The following is a 21,491-nucleotide window of genomic DNA, read 5'->3' as shown; positions in this document are numbered from 1 at the left end:
GAAAGACGTGGGAGAATCTCACAATATTTAAAATTACAAGCAGCAGCAAAGATGCTGAGATTAAGAGCAGCAGTGATGTTGTTGGTAGCATGTGTGCAGGAAAAGGCACATGCACGACACAGAGAGGTTCTAACTGCCTGTTTTCACCAGCTGCTTTTCACGTAAACTTCCTGTGGTTTTTGCGGCGCTGCTGCCTCCAACAGCAATAAAATGTGCTGTTCTTTAAATTGGCAGCGATTGGGGGAAAATGTTTCTGCAGGGTGCCAAGATGCCCGTGTGCTCGCTGTTTTCTCTCTCGCCCATTAAAAGTATGTGATATTGTGTCTGCGAGCTCAAGGAAGCAGACAGATTTATACGTTAGGTGCTAACGACAGAAGACGCCTCCTCCGACGTGAGCCCTGAGATGTTTCCCTCAGGTTTCAAACAGCACGTCAGGCGCAGAGACAAACAGCTGTGGGAGGTCTTTTGTGTTCAGGAAGGCAGGATGAGTCGCTGTAATTACAACAGCTGTTACATGTGATTGTTAGGTGATGTGCTGTTGTGGTCGTGTTAATTTTCTTCTCAGTGGAGAGTTGAAGTGGCAGTATTATAGTATGTATAAATTCCTAATAGAAGGTGATGAATGTGCTATACCTTCATGTGTGTCAGTATTGCAGTCTAATATATTGCGATATTGTAGGCGTTGCCCTTACTGGTGCCTCTCCTTACCGCTGACCCACTAAGATGCCCTCGTGATAACCTCTGTAGTCATTCTGAAAACTAATGGAAACTGGACTTGCACTGATAGAGCACTTTGACAGTCTACTCACATTCACACACTAATAGAAGAGGCTGCCATGCAAGGTGTAATGTGGCTCCTCCTGTCCGAAGCCATTCACACGCATCCTCTCACGTCAGGAGCAATTTCTTACTCAGCATCCTGCCCAGGGACACTTCGACATGCAGCCAGTGATGGCGATTGAACCACCAACCTTCCAACAGGAAACCCGGGATCCCTCCTGAGTCACAGCCGCCTCAGTCGCACAGAATTTTAAACTATACTGAAGCTGAAATACAAAATGACTAATATTGTACAGTAGCCTTCAACAAGCCGTTCTTTTCAAATGTTGCTTGTAAGGTGGCAAAGTCTTTCTATTCTGAGTTTGAACCTGAATGTATTTTCCACTCGGAGCGGAGCTGAATAAATCATTACCTCGACTCTTTTCACTTAACTCCGACACAGCAGCGTGAAGCCCAGAGCCTGCCAATACTCAGCCTTAACAAACACATGATTGGCCTGAAGTAGGTACTCCGCTTCTAACTGAATCTGCCGGGTTGGAGTGTTTGTGTACTAATTGGCTTAAACGTCTTGTGTGCAGCAGGGCAACGTCAGGCATGCGAGTGTTGAACGCTGCCTGTGGCGCAGGGCTCACTGCCGGGAGCCTGCCGGGAGCGAGGCAGGAGCAAGGCAGGAATCTCCACCATCCAAATACCAGTCAGAGAAATAGAGCGCTCTTCCCCCTGGACAGTCTCCATGGTAATAGCTGCCAGCTCATATGTTTTATTTAACCTTCACGCTCTGGAGAGGAACCAAGTAATGTGTATCTGTCACACATTGTGCGTGTGTGAGACTTAACTTCGTTCCTTTATTAAGCTCGTGTTTTGACACGCTCAGTAAGTGGAGAACAAAAATTACCATGGAGTAGAGCTAACAGTACGTACAAATGTGAGACTGTCTTAATTAATGATCTCTCTAGCTTAACTAAATAATTTATAGTGGCCTTTAATGAGGGAATATCATGCAGAGGCTCTCGTTTGATTTTTGAGGTCATCTCACTGCTTCGGCACTACTGTTGATTTCTGTTGATTACATTTGCTTTCGGTGCATAAGATTCGTCCCAGAACTTCTCCAAATTAAACAACGATATGCTTTGATTGCACACATCCTCGAGAACAGCCCACAGAAGAGTCCGATGATGCCGCAGTCTTGATCTCATCAGCAGACAACCCGCCCAAACAAACAAAAACCACATGTCAAACCTCGTGTTTTCCCCTTTTCACCAACAGCCTCGGCCTCTTGGTTGCCCCTGAATGCATCTTCTTGGACCCTTCTAGTGTTTCCCGCTGCTTCACTTCTCAGCTGTATTAGTTCACATGGATAGATGAAAGTGATCGTGGCTCGTGATGTAATTTTTGGCCAGCTTTGGTCCGGATTGTGATGCTGAATGGGTGACGTGCTCTTTAAAGGCAAAAACGTGAAGTCTTTTCACAGATTGTAAAATAATTCCAAGTGGTATTCTTGTGGACGCTGCTGTCGCAAAGACAACTGGATCACTTTCCAGTTTCCTCGGAGAGTAAGAGGACAAATGCATGAGTTTATTCACAGTGGAGGCATGAAAGCAGGTAGAAATGGTGAAAAGCTTCCAGTCTGACTTGTCATCTCCCTGAAAGATTTCATCTCAGATTTCATTTCATTCGATGGCAGACAAAATTTCAGAGCATTTTAACATTTTAATGTTCATTTCTTTTTAAAAAACGCTTTTTTTTTTAATTTAAAAACTGCGTAACGAGTCAACAGTATAACCTGGACTGTACTGTGTGCCGTTTGTTTGGTTGAGCATGTGGTTCGAAATCAGTAGTAGTAGAATAATTCATATAAACGGAGTTGACTAAACAAGGCTGTTGTATTAAACCTTTAGTTAAGTCTACCTAATAAACTGACAAGTGAGGCTGTAATTATATGTGTGAGTCAGACCATTTATTTACTGAAAGTTGGAATTTAAATTTAAACTGTGAGTCGGTTAGCCTTTATAATTTGACAGATGTGAATTGTCCAACCTTGACTTGCTCATGCCAGCAACCCAGCTGTAGTTCAGTTTTTGTTCCTAATGAAGCACAAACATTAGACAAGCTTTTCCTCTTTTTCTGTTCTGCTGTGGAGCGATCAGAACAGCAAATATAAAAGCATTCATTAACAGACATTCATGAATCACACACGTAACTATAATGTGTGTGCTCACACACACACGCTGCCAATTTTTATTTGCTGTTTAAAATGATCCATTTACTGTACACTGTATACACTGTATACACGGATGTATTCTTTATGCTATGCCTAGCAGCACTTTAATGTTTTAGCTTCAGCAAAATTGTATACATTTAGCGAGATAAAATCTGAATCTGGTACTGAGAAATATGTTGTACATAATTTATCTAAAAAGCAAAAAGCCTCACGTGTCCCAGCTGAGATCTGGTAGTTTACCAGTTATGGCTGAAACTGGTGTCAGAAAGACTTCTTCAATGCATGAGACCAAATCCAGCTTTGTATTGAAAGTTTTGAGACACAGAGATATCAAGTGCTTGGAAGTTGTATTGGTTTACTGTTGTGCTTTCTGTTTGTTTTATAATCCCCATTGTTGTTAACTCGGAGAAGGTGTGCCACCCGTTACTCCCTTCACTGTTTGGAATCTGGTAGAAACTCCCACAGTTATTGTGTGTTTGTCCCAAAATAGAAAGTAATGAAAAAGAGTGTTGACATGACGTGTGAAAAGCTATAAAGCAGCCCACCAGTCCTTATATTTTCAATCAATGTTTTTATCCTGTGGTATACCATTTATGGTAAGTGCAGCTGATGTCACCTTTGTAATGTGACATCAGCTGCACTTACCATAAATGCAGCTGATGTCACCTTTGTAATGTTAGTCCACAATTTAAGATCAGGGAACTTGTTTAGGCCAAGTTCCAAAAACACTATCCTTTACTTCCCACAGTGCGTCTCAATAAGGATAGCCATTCTCAGCTTCCTCCAGAGCCCAAATTCACTCTAAACAACTATTTTCACTGGCCGGGAACTCCTCATGACTAATGTGATGTTGATATTGGTAAAGTGCCACTTTAAACATTAAGACTCTATGACACCATTAACGGTCTGATTTTTAATTTCCTTGTCTCTGGCTTTGCACCTGTGTGCTTTTTGTGCATGTGCAGGAGGAACCTGCTGGGCGACAGACAGAAGGCTCTGGACATAATGCTGCCCCTGGTGGAGGGCGAGGAGCAGGTAGCCTCAGACATCTACTGCCTGGTGGGTCGGATCTATAAGGACACATTCCTGGAGTCTCACTTCACCGACACACAGAGCAGAGACAGCGGGACATACTGGTGAGAGAGCTGGGAAGGATGACTGTGTGTGTGTGTGTGTGTGTGTGTGTGTGACATTTCGGGCAAACAGCCGGTTCCTTCAGACACTGAGTCACATATAAATATTGTTAAAAGAAATGTAGCAAAGGGCAGGACGGCTGATGGATGCCTTTAAGCTGGCCCTCTGGATTGGGGCACCACAGTGTTAAGACTTTACTGTAAATGGTGCCGTGCATAAAGGGCTTCTTAATAGCTGTTATCGTGAAGGTGGAACCATTTGTGTGTCAGGAGGATTATAAGTGTCACTCACGGAAACGGGCAGCCCACAGGTCTGGAGATGACAGCTCATTACATAATGTGACATGCAATGGGAGATTTAAGATCGTGCAACTTGTTACGCCTGAATGCAAATTCGAAAAGCATGAGAAAAACATACAGAGGTTCCTGTTGGTGGAATTAAACTAAGGCTGCTGACAGCTTTAGCTACAAGCTGCTGATCAGGAGATACTGCAAGATACTGCAAAAGGAAATAACAGTATAAATGACACTTTTCCCTCTTTTGTCAGCTTTAATCCTTTTTTTCCCAGCTGATGTGCTGCTACCAGTAATACCTTTAGTGATGTTGTTAAAAATTTCCTCAAAAGAAGAACATGGTCAGGTATGTCAAGTCAAAGAGGTGCCATAATCTAAATATAAATCCCTTTACTGTGATTTTTTTAGAACTTTGCAGGTCATGATTTTGATTTTGATTTTGGTAGAAAGATTTTAGACACTATTGCGAGTCTAATTCAAATGTCTACCATGTTTCTGAACTTGAGTTTCTCCAGTTTGGGATGTTGCTTCAGTTCCCCCACAATGTGAGCGTAGGGTTGTGGGCTGTTTCAGTTCAGTAAAATTAACCTGCTTTATGAAAGTGTTAATTCTGTTGCAGCTAAGATTCTGAGAAAATTTTTGAGAAACTAACTAACTTTAAAATGTAACTATATATTTTATCTGAAACATAGAAAACCATTGATGGACATTTTCGATCATGGTCTTCTTCATTCAGAATCCACTCACAGAATAATACGTCCCAGCATTCGGTTTGTGTTTGGTCAGGATCGAAACCTTGTCAAGACCTCTTGGCTGATGAAGGTGGACGTCCACAGCGTGAGGACGCTGATGAAAAACCTGCAGGATGTGCTTAATGCTGATGAACTGGCACAGAGCGACGTGGATGCAGACCTTGTTGAACTGAGGCCTTGAATCCTAGAATTTAGGCTGTTCTGAGACAAATCAGGCTAACAATAACAATAATAATAGAGAAATAATAATAACACAAGGCTGCTGATTGTCCTCCTCTGGATATAGCTCTTAAAACCTCATATCTCTGTCGTCTGAATATACTGCTTGCATTATCGAGCTCCCATCTGGCTATTATTTTCGGTTTCATGTCGCAACTTGGCAGAAGCCCCTAATATCATTCACACCCCTTCCCTCTGCACAACAGATTGCTCATTAAATAAATGAAATTTCTTGTTTTGCGAGGGTACTCACAGTTGCGGTCTGTCGTTCTGTGGTCCCAGCTCAATATGGCTGAAATTGTTTTTTTGAACTTGAAGTGTCTCTGGAAGCCACGGGACCCCCGTGAAGCCATCCGTTATCTCAGAGGTGCTTGGGATTTGGGATGACGCATTTCTTGGAAAGTGTTTATTGAACTCATTTCTTCTTCTTCTTCTTCTTTTCCTCGCAGGTTTAAAAAGGGGTTTGAGTCTGAGCCAACACTACACTCTGGTATAAACTATGCTGTTCTACTCCTGGCAGCAGGACACCAGTTTGACACATCTTTCGAGCTTCGCAAAGTGGGTGAGTGGTGGCAAGATTGGATATCAATCATCGTTCTCATATACATGATCAGTGGCATCATGTAGGAATCTGAATATTTTACAAAAGGACAGCTCGTGTTTTATCATTTTTAACATCTCTCAGCTTACTGGTTTGTCTTAAGGAAACACAACATCAAGGTTAAGGCTTTGTCTCATCATTAGCATCAACCCTGTTTACAGCCACAGTCTGCTGTTTTCAACCAAAAAGGTTGAAGGTGAATATAGTGAAGAATTAAGCTGCTAAGGTAGCATATAGCAATAGCTCTCCTCTTCTGTTTTTGATCTCCAAATGAATGATAACTTTGCCTTTTTGCATGCTGCTTTTCCTAACAGGTCCGCCATATCAGCATTAGCAGGTGATAACGTGTGAACTGTTGTTTCCAACTCAAGAGGGAAATATCTGACTCTTAAGTTGTTAATGGCTCCTCTATGTTGACTAACTTGTGGCTAACTAAGTCTGTGTGCTGTCTGCTGCTGGGAAGGGAAGCACAGGATTGTTTTTAGAGCTTTTATGCTGAAAACAGCTGTCAGATGAAAAGCTGGATCATATATAGTAACATTCCCTCCTGTTCTGCAAGCAAGCTTGCTGTGAAGCTCTTGTTCCCAATTCTTCTGCTTTTGCCCTGAAACCTGAGGCTCAGAGGAGCTCAGGAATGTGGGAATCAGAAGGAGCAGTCTTTGGAATTGGCCTGCAGCTCCCCATGCTAGCCCCACCCTGCATTCTGTAGACCCTGCTTACCCCTATGCTTATCCCTGCAGCCCCACCTGCTTCTCCAAATGGCCGGTTAGGTGTTGCAGCAGCTTCCCTCAGTAGAAACCAAGAACCTTTATCACAATTACCTTCAAACTCTTGCAAAATATATTGGCAAAATCATGAAGCTAGACCTCCATACTGCAGGTTCCAGTTCTTAGCCAGTTCCTGCGACTCAGATGTGTTGTCCACCTAAAATCTCGGTTTGTACAGAGACATATTAAAAATCTGCTGTTTTCCAGGAGTGAAGCTGAGCAGCCTGTTGGGGAAAAAAGGCAGCCTGGACAAGCTGCAGAGTTACTGGGATGTGGGCTTCTTCCTGGGCGCCAGCATCCTGGCCTGTGACAACACCAGGGTCATCCAGGCCTCTGAGAAACTCTTCAAACTCAAAGCCCCCATCTGGTGAGAATGCAGATTAGCATGCCAAAAAACACATTTTTGGTTGCATCCATCACCAGATATGTGCTCAGCTTTCCACTGAGATGTCAGTGGCCATCTGTGGCCATGGCACAGGCATTTGGTTTATTTCACACTGGAGAACAGAAAACTGTCTCAAGGAACTCACTTTACTCATCTGAGCAGCATCTCTGTCTTAATGTTAGATTGATGAATATACCAGCCAAGTGCCATGGCATTTTTTTTGAGGAGTTTAAAATGTTTTAGACGGTAAATAATTTGCTCTGTGGAAAGAAACACTTTTCTTCAGTAAGGGACGCAAATAGAAACAGATAGTTTGACGGTTGTGAAGAGATGAGAGAGAGGACAGGCTGACACACTTACACTATACAGACAAAAGTATTCAGACACACGTCTTTATTATTGAGTTCAGCTGTTTTAATTCTTTCAGTGAAGGGAAATCTTAATGCTTCAGCATACCAAGACATTTTGGACAATGCTATGCTTCCAACTTTGTGGCAACAGTTTGTTGAAGGCCCTTTTCTATTCCAGCATGACTGTGCCCCAGTGCACAAAGCAAAGCTCCATAAAGACATGGTTGGATGAGTTTGGTGTAGAAGTACTGACCTCAACCCCATCCAACACCTTTGGGATGAACTGGAATGGAGATTGTGGGCCAACATGAGTGTCTGACCTCACAAATGCTGGACTGCATGAACTTTAAAATCTTGTGGAAAGAGTGCAAGCTGCTATAGCTGCTCCAGATATATCAACTCCGTATTAACATCTATGTATTGATGCGGTGTAATGATCAGGTGTCCCAACACTTTTGTCTATTTAGTGTACTTTTGGCGATGGTGACACTTAAATTTTGAAACCATACAACCTTGAAAAACAGCTTTTATTTCACCTCCGCGGGAGCCCTTCCTAAAATAAATTTTAACAGCAAGTGTGGTGGTGTTTTAATGGCCCGAAATGATCCTTTATGGATTAACATCTGTATATGAGTAGCATATGAAAATAATTTCTCACATAATCCATTCACAGTGGAGGAAAAAATTCTTAACTCTCTGCAATACATAATGTCATACTTTATATCCATTCCTCAGGATTTTATGAGACTGTGTCAGATGTACAACATGTGGAGTACAGTAAACGGTTTGCAGCTGGGCTCTTTTTTGCAGTGCTAACGACCCTGCTGTTCTTTATTTGTGTTAGTGCTGTGAAAACTCCTTAAGTTTCCATTAATGTCACAAAGAAAAATGAACCCCAGCATGGAGACACAGTCACATGGTATTGTTTGTTTCTGTCATCTTTTTTCATCTGTGCTCATATGTTTAAAACAGATGCATGCAAATGATCTGCCTGTAAGCTGTTTTGTTTGTAATATCAGACATCGAAGTCTTTTGCCGTTCTGTAGTTTCATCTGCTTAAATAAAGTTTAAGACTTCGACATTGCTCAGGAAACCAAGGATAAATGTTTCTACTTTTATTCTCTCTGGTGGGTTGCAGGTACCTGTGCTCACTGGTGGAGACCATCTTGATCTACCAGCAGTTTAATAAACCCAGCGTGGAGCAGCCGGCACCCAAGCAGGAGCTGGTGGATTTCTGGATGGACTTTTTGGTGGAGGCCACCAAGAAAGACGTCTCCTCTGTACGATTTCCTGTAAGTGACTCCAGACAAGGCACCAGTAAATCCCAAATGGTTGCAACTCAGGCTTAAAATGTCATGTATTTAACATGTTGAAACATTGTGAATGCTCAATGAACCCATTGATCTCTTCTGCAGGTGCTGATACTAGAGCCCACTAAAGTGTACCAGCCTTCGTATTTGACCATTAACAAAGACGTGGATGACAACACAGTGTCCATCTGGCACGTCGCTCCTGATGACAAGGTGGGTGTCCATCACTTATATCGTCCAGTTCTACTTTTTCTTCTAGTTGTTCAGTTTGTGTAATTAAGTTCCTGCATTTTGTGTCCTGGATGTGTGTGATTGCAGGGTTTGATGAGCAGTTTCTGATATTGCACTGCTGGTCTTAGTGAAACATAATCTGCCAAAATCTTAGAGACAATTTATAAACTTTTATTCTTTAAGTGAAGAAGCCACGGACATTAAAATCTTAAATAATCAAAGTGTGTGAAGATGGCTTTCTCCATGCTTGCATGTTAGCATACGTAATTTTGTGTAGAAGCGAGAGATAATTGAAATCATATGCAGTTAAGTTTTGCACAAGATATAAATAAAATATGTAAACAGGGACCATGCAGCTGGCAGATGTTCATGGTACTGTGACCACTGAGAGTGCTTGTTTCTGATTGGCTGATTGAACAGTCAACAGATGGATGATGACTGTTAGCTTTCCTGTGGTGTTATCTTTGGTTAGATACTATGCTGTGATAATGGACTCTTGCTTCCTGTCTCGAGGTTCTGTGTGTCTGCCTTATTGATTATGTTGTCATATTGCAGTACATTATTGCTTATCCACACAGCAGCAGCAGCACATAAATAAGAGTGGTTGCTCGCCAGAAATTGATCTTAGTAAACCTGCTTTGTCAGCTACACTGACTTTTCATTTAATTCATGTGCTGGAGCAAATGTAATCAGAACCCCTGATGACTCTCTATTGGTTAGCGCTGCTGCTATCACTCAGTGTGGTGTGATGATATTCGTTCTGATCTGTCCTGCAGAACAAGGGGATTCATGAGTGGAACTTCAGCGCCACATCAGTCCGAGGTGTCAGGTCAGTGTGTGTGTGTGAGTGTGTGTGTGTCTTTTTACATCACACAGATATTGACCTCACACCTGTCTCCTCAGGATGATTGGTCAGATAGTGAGTTGGCAGAAAGTTACCAGAGGGATCTGCTGAGTCACTTCTGCCATCTGAGAGCGATGACACGTCTCTTTTAAAGCAAACCTGCCATTGTCTTTGTACTGTTTTCATCTCTCACCATGTTCAGATGTTCGCTGAGCGTTAATATTCACGTGCTGAGATGACAAAATTCTCTTTACATGAAATAAAAGTCAAAGTGTCAATGAGATTTAAGCTTCTTTTCCAGGAGAAACCTGGCCACGAAAGCAGAGTCAGATTTTTAGCTGTTGGCAGTTAGTCTTCTGGGAACCATGAATGTTTGTGCTAAAACTCGTGGCAATTCCTCTAAAAGTTTATGAAATATTTAAGCCTAGACTGCAGAGGTGGAGCAACCAATCCCCTCCGCCATCCTCATCCAGCCGTTAGCTTAGCCACAGAGCTTCTGGCTAAAATCCAGTTGCTTTGAATGTCTGTAGCGTATGTAACATCAGTGTGCTTTGTTTGTGCTCATGCTGTGCAGGCTTATTCTTCTGCGCAGGTCTTTCTGGAAGTGGAGATCTTGTTGACTGTTTGAATACAAACAGACGGATTCACTGCTAATTCTGGAAACTTAAAGGACTCACACTAGCTTGTGCAGATGTAGCTCAGCGTGCATAAAAGTGTGTCATCAAACGCAGACAATGTGCAGCTGTAAATAACACAAGAGCATGCTGATTTTAGACACATAACACACACACACCCCCCATTGATACCACAGACAATCTACCATAGACGGTCTTTATGATGTCTTCTCTGCGCCTCCTTCTCCACGGTCCTCAAAGGAATTCAGTGTCAGTTCAGGGAGAAGTGGAGGGCCGTGCTCACATGTTGCTAGGGAACGACTCATTCTCTGTGCCCACTCAGCCTGCAGACAGGCAGCAGGACACAATAGCAGCTATGCAGGCAGCAGTGCGACCACACACACACACACTCGCTTGCTTGTCTGGCTCAGCAGCTCTGGCGTTGGCACACTGGCAGAGTGTTGATGAAGTGCTCATCCCAGCGGATTATAGTTTCCATTTGGTTGTTGAGTCAAAGGTTTCATCGTCTTTATGTTCAGGAATTCATCGTCGTTTTCATTTGACAACTTGCAAAACAAAGTTGTGCATTTCTGTTCCAGATATAGAATTTGTCTAGAAATAATAAGCGGTGCTGCAGCTCATGGTCACAACCTGTTTACTGCTGAGACATATTGTTATTATACCTGTGTGTACATCCTGCATTTTTCACGTTTCACGTCCACTGGGGTTCATATTGTGATGGACAACCACATGCAGTGACAAACATCCTCTCGTACCAGAGTTTTGGTGGCTGATGTCATGTGTGCAGTGAAAGGCTTCATTCATTGGGATGATTGTCCAGCTGACTGTGAACTTTTTCTCCTCAGCATCTCCAAGTTTGACGAGCGCAGCGCCTTCCTCTACGTCCTTCACAATGCAGAGGACTTCCAGATCTATTTCTGCACTGAGATGCACTGTAGAAGGTCTGTTCTCATTGTTTGTTTGGTGGTTTGACCTTCTCACCGTTGTACTTTGACATTTATATTATTGGGGCTTGATTTAAGTTGACATGTAAATCAGATTTTACTGTAACACTTCGTGGTCATGCAGATTTTATTAAGTGTTCGTCCACTCATTTATAATCCATCAATAAGAGCAACTTTTGGGTTGCCAGGTTGTGGTAAAAATAAAAAAAAAATCCCTCTAAATCCCTGCTACCAAAAATCTGTATTTAATATATGTATTAAACTGTATATAATAAGCTCACTTTGAATCTCAAAAATCTGAGTTTCCCTTCATGCACACACATTGGAAGCAGTTTGTGGTCGGTGTCATCTAATGCAATTCCAACATAGTCGTATCAATGGCCGTAACAACCATTATTATGATTTTTATAAATTATGGTTTTATTCCTTAATCCTCAGCCATCACTGAAGCAACATCTGATTCTTCTGATATATTTTAACTCAGAAAGATGTATGTCAGTCTAGAAAGATGCTGCAGTGAGTTTGTCTCTTCTCTGGCTCAGACACTCTTGTCAGCCCTGCACTCAGGTGGGAAATTTCGCACTTTCCCGTCTCCACGAACACACCTTGTTTCATTTCGGCACCGTCATGTTCCTCGGCAGAGCACTGAGTGTTCAGACTTGTGACTCTCACATCAGAGGCTCCCGAGCACTTCCAGTTCCATTATGTGGAGTGTGAGAGTCAGTGAGTCATGCCTGCTGTTGTTATGAAGCCGCTTTCCTTTAATTCAGAGAGAAAGAGAGCTACAGTGGGAAGGGAGGGGTGAAAAAAGGTGAGAAGGACGGGAAGAAGAAGTAGAGGACAGGTGGTAGAAACAGGAAGAGACCTGGTGTGATTGTGTTTGTGCATATGCATGACTGGCGTGTGTGCATGCACAGACACACCTGCAGGCGTGCCATGTGTGACAGCATGACGTGCTAATTCACAGCTTGCGTGCAGCAGCAGTTGTAAAGGTCATTATATGTATATATTTGTGTGGGAGGTGTGTGCGTAAACATACTGTAACCCCATCAAGAACAACAAGATAAATGCTGCCACTCGCACTCACAATATGTACTTCATGGATCTGAGACGACATGTGCAAATTGTGCTTGTTAATTTGAGTCAGTCTGGACACAAATATATAAGCCAAATACATTTTTTTACATTATCTCTATGTGTGTACTTCGCTATTATGTTGAAAGGCCAGGAAGATATTTAGACTTAGACTTGAAGCATTAATGATATAAAAATGGTTTAATAAAAGTTATTACGACAGCAGAAAACAAAGTTCCAAACTGCTTCATGCAAGACTGAAAAGTTATGTGTTTGTCATACTATGCCAGGCAGCCACTGGTTTCCATTTGTACAAATGAACCTGCAGAAACTTGCTCGTATAGTGGAGTCCATGTCAGTGTTGCATCACTGTTGAGTGCTAACACAGCTGATTAATTTGAAAAGTCTGTAGTAGTTCATAACAATAATGTAATTATAAAAACAAATCAAAATCATTTTAAGTATAAGGCTGATTATAATTCACTCTGTAAATGTAAGCTTAGATAGTAACATAAGTTAACGTTGGCTTGACTCCAGCATGCTGGCGTTTATAAAGGAAACAAAGAGGTTCAGTTCTGGCTTTGAATGTCCGTGGAGGGATTTTATTGTTTCCTTTATAGCACTTAAACTAGAAGCTGAGCTACTACTGGGCTCTTCTTTAACATACTAAGCAGTTTTGTTCGGCAGTTTTGTTCCACTTATATTCATGGTTTTATTACAAATCAAATGTGCTGGAGTGGAGAAAGAAGAACAAAAAAAATGTGCTTGTTTTCTCGCAGATTCTGCGATCTGGTCAACAGCATAACAGAGGAGGCCTGGAAGAGTCCCGAGGAGGGAGACTGTGACACTGACGCCTTGGAGGTGAGAGACTACAGTCACTCCAACAGTTTTTCTTTAACCTTATAAACTGTGGTTATATAGTTTAGTTCTACTTTTTGTAGCTTTAAAGTTAATCAAGAATTCTTTCCTATAGTTTTCGCCTTCCCCAGAGCTAGTGGCACATCTCAGCCGCTCGGTTCCACTACTGTTATCTCCATATATTTACCTAAATAAAGCCTTTATTTAAAGGGTTGTAAAACATCATACACAACTGATATGAGAATCTCTTTGGAAGCAGGAATCCGTACATTGTTTGAAGAATCACTTGATATGAAAAAATTGCATAATGTGCATTTGAAAACGCTGAATTTTCACCAACTTTCAGATCTGCAGCACTGCATCACTCTTTCAATAAGGATTTACATGTTTTCTGTACATTTTGTTCCATCCTGTTGTTCCCCTGCGGTGCACTTTGCCTGCTTTTAAAATGTCACAGGAAATATGATGTGATTGTGGTGTTTCCATTGAAAGATTTGAAGTGCTGACAGAAAAATTCACCAGCAAACCAACTCTCATCAGCAGTTTCTCAGCCTTGGATGAGCTCCTTGTTCGTAGCGCTCTGGCTGCGTTTATTTCCCTCACTTTTTATGACATAATGTCTTTTGACAAAAGAAATCCGTCATAAGCATGTATAAACTCTGGATTTCCATCTAGCTTTTCAGACTCAGTTCATCACAGTTTGCATAACAAGAACAAGAACAGACACCTGCTGATGCATTCACCTGTTGTCCCAGTGGGGGAAAAAAAGAAAAACTAATTACTCCAAAATGCTGCCACTCCCTTTTTGACTCAGTGAAATGGCACAAATCAAATGCCTAACAGGTTTCTCTCAAGAGCCAGTTTTATATCTGTCAGCCTAAATCTACTGCTGGTTTCCCTTAATTCACTCTTTATAGCAAAACATGTCCTAAAAAAACAAGATCTTAACTTGTTTTACCGTAAACATGAATCATGTGATCAAGTGCGTTAGTTGAGCGTTTCTTACTGAGGTTTCACCTGCGTCAAAGAATGGAGTTAACAAGTTTAAAGTAATCTGAATACAAAGAAAAGACCATTTGTTAAAGTTAAACCAGTAATGAACAAATAAGTTTTGATTGAAAAATGTTTTTACTTGTTGGATTTGTCTAGCACAAACAACAACAGGGACACAATGCAATAAGAACAATCCTCCATGCATGTGATAATACAGTTAGAAAAAAGCAAAGAAGTTTTCTATGCTTGTGTTTGCAAGTTGCTTTAAAACTTAAAGCTTCTTTTGACACAGAGTTAGCTTTATTAAGATCAAGACTGTAATATGCAGTAACATCAAAGAAAAGGTGTTGTAATCTATTAAATCAAAAAAAAAATTGTGAGTTAATTTTTTGTATTTTTGTATTTAAAGAAATTAAAGAAATCACATGTAGGCTCTGGTGTTTCTTTATGGTTGATTCCTACTTTGTATGTGAGAGGATTACAGTAAAAGTCTGTATAAGTTGCAGTCGGTTTCTTCAGTAAAAATACAGCAACTCAGACTTACTATATGAGCATTTCAGAGAATTTCAGTAATCTGTTGTCAAAGGCTGCGCTGCACTACAGACACAGTGATAAGAACATGTCAGACTTTAAACCCACATCAGCAACCCATTAGCACTATTGAAATGTCTGATTCATGCTTGTGGCCTTTGTCTCCACAGTATGACTATGAGTACGACGAGCATGGAGAGAGGGTGGTTCTGGGAAAAGGCACATTTGGGGTGGTGTACGCAGGCCGAGACCTCAGCAACCAGGTTCGACTGGCCATCAAAGAAATCCCAGAGAGAGACAGCAGGTGAGAATCTGCTCTGACAGGCCACCACGTTGTGTTTGTCACTCTGAGGGTTTCACGCTGCTGAAGCGTTTTTGTAAGGACTCTGAGAAGTACTGTAATAACTTTCATGCACAGTATGTACAGTTGTGATGGCGCAAGTGTTTCATCAATCTTAAGTTTTATGTGAGTAATCCTGGCCTCCAGAGGATGAATCCCTAATATTTTTGACGACCCAATGACCTTGATTGTAGTGCTAACATCATCATGTCACATAAGTTATACCGTAACGTAACTGGTTCAACATATTCAGGCTCAAAATAGTCAAACTCTTTTGCAATCACTGCAAATCTTCTATTTATTATGCTGCGCACAGATGAGCCTGAATAGAAGCAGGCGTCTGAGCAGTTTAATGCCTCATCTCCTGTTGAGCATCATAAAGAAAACTGCTGCTCTTCCATCCGGTTGAGAGCATGAAGCACCGACCAGCAGAGTCCCTGTTGGTTCCTGGCTTTTAGCAGACTTGTGTCCACTTGAGTGACTGGTTAGTGAAGAGCTGTGAAGGCGAACTCCTGCCCTCCATCTTGAATTCCCACCGCTGTCTTCTCGTAGCTGGTAGCTTTCACTGCTCATAGCAAGGGGGTCTCAGGTTCGAATCCCGGTCCCCCGAATCCCCCTTCTGTGCGGAGTTTGCGTGTTCTCCCTGTGGCTGCGTGGGTTTTCTCCGGGTTCTCCGGCTTCCTCCCACAGTCCCAAAAACATGCACAAACATGCACAAAAACATGCAAAACTACTCTACATTGCCCCTAGGTGTGAGTGTGAGTGTGAGAGTGTGTGGTTGTCTGTCTGTGTGTGGATGAATGAAAGAATGAATGAAGCAGGAATGAAAACATTTAGTCTGTCATCCACAATGTGAATAATTTCTGCCTTTCTTAGTCTTCTATGATATTGAATCTTTGGGTTTCTGACAGAACAAGACATTTGTAGACATCACCGTGAGCTGAGGACACTTGATATGAATCATTTGGTCTATAAAACTAGTTTTCTTATTATTTTGAGACATTAAGTCATTATAATAACTTACAGAATCTTTTTCTTTTATGACATTGGCCGAAATGTATGAGTATCTGTCCTGTTCTTTTTGTGGGAGTGAAACTACGTCATTGTGGCCTGCTCGTGTTTTGATGTTTCGCCTTTATAAATACAGGTACTCTCAGCCGCTACATGAGGAGATCGCTCTTCACAAGCACTTAAAGCACAAGAACATCGTCCAGTACCTGGGATCCATCAGCGAGAACGGCTTCATAAAGATCTTCATGGAGCAGGTGCCTGGAGGTGAGACCTGTTGTTGACAAGAGTTTGATTCAAACAAGAGATCTGCACCACTTGTAACAGAATAGAATAACTATATAACTTTATACATAATAATAGAGCTCAAAATGCTAACAGCATGTGCAGCTTATTTCAAGTTTCCACAATCTGCATCGTCTTAAAGAAATCCTTCAAGTGCCTGTTAAAATGTGTGTGTTTCTCCTTCATCCTTTGATCTTTACCTGGATAAAGCTATTGTACTGAAAACAGTACATTTTACGCTGCTGGTTGTGTTTACACCACAGGGCCACTTTTCTTGGAATGAATTTTTACTGTTCTGAAATGGGCAATTAACAACCAAATATCCTTATGAAACACGCTCTGCTTTAAAAACAGAACACCAGCATTTACCCTCACTTTGTGCAAAACGTCTGCCGACACTCTGACTTGCGCGCTGATCGGAACTGCACTGCTAATGTCAGGTCAGCATGGCTGTATTGATCGTTGTTGCACTTTGTCCCATGGTGTCAAGGGAGTCTGTCTGCACTGCTGAGGTCCAAGTGGGGCCCTTTGAAAAACAACGAGTCCACCATCGGTTTCTACACGCGGCAGATCCTGGAGGGGCTCAAATACCTGCACGACAACCAGATAGCACACAGAGACATCAAGGTGAATAAAAAGAAATTACTGCCCAATTAACATGCTGTATTCTTTGTGGCATCATTGGCTTCTTGTTGACCAGTTGAAGCCATATTCGAGTTCAGTATCTTTTGTTTAAATTCGATAAGGACACTTAACCGGGCTGCATTTGCAGATGTCTTTCAATCAGCACTCAAATGTGACTCAAATCTCATTCGTGACAAATGTTAACGTTGATCGTCACAGCTGTTCTTGTGTCTGGCGAGTTATTTTTTTAGGAGAAATCTTCCAATGCGCATGAGGTGAGGACTGAACATTTGCTATTTGTTTTAGTGGACAGAAGAACAAGGTGTGCTGCAGAAATGACAAGATGTTGTGATTTTATTTATAGCATATTTCATTACAAGTGGAGTCTGTCTAATTTAAGATGCGTACAGTAACAGGAAAGACACAAATGAATAAAATAATTGCAAGAAAATACACCTGTAACAAAAAGGACGAAAATACAAGAAGACCCACCACCCAATGATACTATATAGACAAAAGTATTGGGACACTTGTCAATTCAAACTCATCCAACCATGTCTTTATGGAGCTTTGCTTTGTGCACTGGGGCACAGTCATGCTGTAATAGAAAAGGGCCTTCAACAAACTGTTGCCACAAAGTTGGAAGCATAGCATTGTCCAAAATGTCTTGGTATGCTGAAGCATTAAGATTTCCCTTCACTGGAAGTCAGGGGCCGAGCCCACAACCCCATAAAGAGGTGTGTCTGGATACTTTTGTCTGTATAGTGTATTAATGAGACTCAAACCACAAACACAGACAGACGTAAAGAAATCAAAGTAATTTAAGGTAAGAAAGAGTTATTCAAGGACTGCAGAATTTACGGTTATAAGATGTGAATTAAACTCCATTAGTTTGCATGCTGAGCACTCGTTCGCTGTGACAGTAATCCTGACTTCCCTTTTCTTCTGTAAAATCCCCTTCGTTTTATCTCAGTTCTGACAAACCGACACTGATAACACTTCGATCACATACAGTCATTAGAGTCTGCAGTCTCTTTCCCCGTACGTTCAGCTGATTTAACAGCACTGTCATATAAACGCCATTAGTGGCACGTAAATGTTAATCACTTTGTTTTGGCCCGGGATGACGCCCTCGTCCTCCCACACAGTGTGTTGTAACCTGCTGTTTGTCGCTTCCACCTCACATTAACTCAATACATCGTGAGCGGGGAAATTCAGTGAGGGAAAGGTTGTCGTTCTGTTCTCACGAATGCATTTTCAATGTGCAGGGGGACAACGTTCTCATCAACACCTACAGCGGCGTCCTGAAGATATCCGATTTTGGCACGTCCAAAAGGCTGGCTGGGATCAACCCCTGCACTGAGACTTTCACAGGTACACCCTGACTCCACAGACTGACAGACTCAATTATCCCCTGCTTCCTGTTCACACACGACCTCAAAAAACACTTGAGATGTCTGTTAAATTCCTAAAAACCCACACTGAGAATAGCTGAGCTGCTGCCACTCAGAGACGCTGGGCTCGGCATCAGTCTGCGGTCACATCGAGCAGGTCGGCAGTGGCCAATTGCAGCTCAGTTTGACCTCATGGATTACACCATCTGGCAGCGGATTGGAACAGACAGGGACTTACCCCGAATGGTGGAGCTCTTTCAGGAAACTGGGCTACTCCTTCTTATAGCCCCGTCCTGCTATAAATGTGTCCCAGTCCTGTTTTTAGCTCAGTGGACAAGCTCCTAAAAGCAGCCCAGCGGGCTATTATTAGAACAAAGGAGTCCTTTCATAGGGAGAGCAGAAAATGTTTCTTTGGACTGAGCTGTGATTACTTGACAGCACTCATTGGCTCATTGCTGTTGCTCACATGAGGCCACAAAGCTTGCCTGAACCTGATAAAGCTCTTGTAACCTGATTGGTCATTAGTAAGAATGGTTTCACCGCCTCAGGAGAGACGTATCTCATAATTAGACTTAACGCCGCCTATTTTAGGCATTCACATCAGTTACTCTCATATGCTGCTTTACCTTTTGCTCAATGAAACACTTTTTCACCTTCACGTTGTATTTAAACTAATAGTTTTTGTAGGCACATTGTAGTGGCCTGTAGAGCCTGTAGATTTATACATGCAGCTGCTGAGTGTATTAAAAAAAATAAATAAAAAAAGAGGAAATGTGCCGTTTTGTTCACCTAAAGCAGAGGGCAGATTTGACACACTTTTGTTTCTGCTATTAACTTGTGTAGCGTGCAGGTAATTAAGATTGGTCAGAGTTTGCTTTTCATGTGCAGTCAATGAATTACTTTATTATTACTTTGCTGTTAGATGAGCTCTTGACTTAGCTTAACATAAAGCCGATTGAATCTGAAAGTGTCTACAGTATGATGAATCCCAGTCCCAGCTCAAACACTTAAAGTATATGTACCACTAATTACTGCAGATGATTCTACTCGTTTGTTAACATTTTGGCCCAGTGAACATCTACGCTCTCCGTCTATGTATTTATTATGTATTTATGTTTGTTTGTCCAGGCACACTGCAGTACATGGCTCCTGAAATCATAGACAAGGGTCCTCGGGGATACGGCAAGCCAGCAGACATCTGGTCTCTGGGCTGCACCATCATAGAGATGGCAACTGGGAAACCACCTTTCTATGAACTGGGAGAACCACAGGCTGCTATGTTCAAGGTGACCAGCAGTTACAAATCCCATCATCCCACTGGGTCATGTGTTTAATTATAGCAAAGGGGCTGTGGAACTAAGGCAGGTGAACATCTGTGTCCTGAGTGACTTCTTTCATAAGAAGTGTTGATGAAAAATGCCACTGAGCAGCTGCAGCTCTGCCACCTCAACATGGAGGATGTGCTCAAATGTCATGTCTGAGAGCCTTTTTTAAAATGCTGTATCAAAAGACAGATAGGATATTTTCTAAAGTATCTGATATATGTGTCATGTTTTCTTAAAGATTAACATCTCAGAGCTTACTGTCAGCTTCCTGTCGTTATCACCGATTTGTGCTGTTGCTCCAAAAGCCAGAACATTTTGTTTATCTTCTGCTCAAAACTGTGAACAACAAACGAAGTGCAGCGAATCTGATGGTAATATTATGTGGCATTGAGGGCTTCTCTTCTTTGATATCATAGGAATGTTTTTCTGCCACCAAACAAACTTTGACAGCTGACACAGTCACTGACAGTCAGACATGCAGCAGTCAAAGCTGTCAGGCTTCTGAAGGCCCAAACTAATGAATGAATAACTTAACTCATAAAAAAACAGATTAGCGTTACCTTAAAATACATGAAGCCGACACGGACGCTAACACAAAATGTTTTATGTATCTCTTTTTGTTGCGTGATTAAAGATAAAGTTTGTGCACAGCCACTTCTCCACGAGACCTCCATAAGAGATGCTAACTTTGTGCACAGAATATGCAAACTGTATAATGAGCTGTGCAAGCCTTCCTCTGCCCGTCTAGACCTTTAAAACCTGCTGTGCTCTGTTCACTTGTTACCCGTTGCTCATCATGTGCGACTAAAAAAACACGCTTCTTCTCAGTTCCTCTTTATATGGAAATAAAACCATTGAATCAGCCGTTCTGCACCTGCATTGTGTTACCACCTGCGTGCTGTAACGTGATCCAGCCCAGTAGAAACTCCAAATATTGTCTATGCATGAACATTTGTTTGAACACAAACAAACACATATAGTTCATGGAGAGGAAGCAGCACAGAGTCCCTCCTGTTCTTTTGTTTTTCCACAGTTTCTATGTGCACGTGTCTTTGTTTGAAATCTCTTATTCACTCAATTTACACTGCGTATTTGATTTGGATGAAAAAGTAAAAGGTGCTGCACACCAATGAGATATTTATTTTAGCTGTATATGGCCCATTAAAGACAGTTAAGATGTTTTACGGGTTGTCTGGAGAACATTAAAGCGCTCCTGTCAAAACTCTAAAACATGGAGTTTTCCTTAAGATGTAATTTAATAAAATGGCTGTGAATTTAAACAAGGGGGCTTGTGTTGATGCCTTCTCGTGAACAAAGCGTGAAAGCAGAACCTGGGATGTCCTCACCTTTTTGGGTCTTTTCACAGAGTTGTGCAGTGCCACCATGTTTATCTCGTGTGGTGCCTGCAGTATAGTGTGGAGTTTTCCCAAACAGTTAAACGGTCCTTATACACCCTTCACTCATCCTTGTGGAATGTCTCAAGGGAGGGGCATCTCCCTGCTGATCTTAAGTCAACATTCCTCAACTGCAACGACGGGAATCTCTGGCGTTCGTATTGTCATGAGAGTCTCATGCTTGAACTTTGAACATTCT

General features: G+C 41.9%; 1 protein-coding gene across 3 annotated transcripts in view; it reads left to right on the top strand.

Annotated features, from left to right (window-relative positions):
• Positions 1-21,491, top strand: part of map3k5 (mitogen-activated protein kinase kinase kinase 5) — a 57,286-nt gene that overhangs the window by 27,648 nt on the left and 8,147 nt on the right. For all 3 annotated transcript variants that reach the window (XM_046373414.1, XM_046373413.1, XM_046373415.1), the window contains 13 exons: positions 3,967-4,137; positions 5,849-5,961; positions 6,975-7,134; positions 8,641-8,794; positions 8,918-9,025; positions 9,820-9,872; positions 11,368-11,463; positions 13,320-13,401; positions 15,093-15,226; positions 16,410-16,537; positions 17,046-17,182; positions 18,448-18,553; positions 19,702-19,859. In XM_046373414.1, the coding sequence (XP_046229370.1) occupies positions 3,967-4,137; positions 5,849-5,961; positions 6,975-7,134; positions 8,641-8,794; positions 8,918-9,025; positions 9,820-9,872; positions 11,368-11,463; positions 13,320-13,401; positions 15,093-15,226; positions 16,410-16,537; positions 17,046-17,182; positions 18,448-18,553; positions 19,702-19,859 (1,600 nt within the window). The remainder of the gene's footprint in view (positions 1-3,966; positions 4,138-5,848; positions 5,962-6,974; positions 7,135-8,640; positions 8,795-8,917; positions 9,026-9,819; positions 9,873-11,367; positions 11,464-13,319; positions 13,402-15,092; positions 15,227-16,409; positions 16,538-17,045; positions 17,183-18,447; positions 18,554-19,701; positions 19,860-21,491) is intronic.

This window comes from Scatophagus argus, chromosome 19 (assembly GCF_020382885.2).
Source record: "Scatophagus argus isolate fScaArg1 chromosome 19, fScaArg1.pri, whole genome shotgun sequence".
NCBI lineage: Eukaryota > Metazoa > Chordata > Actinopteri > Scatophagidae > Scatophagus > Scatophagus argus.
Note: the sequence above shows the minus strand (reverse complement) of the source record. Positions and strands in the feature narration are given on the sequence as shown.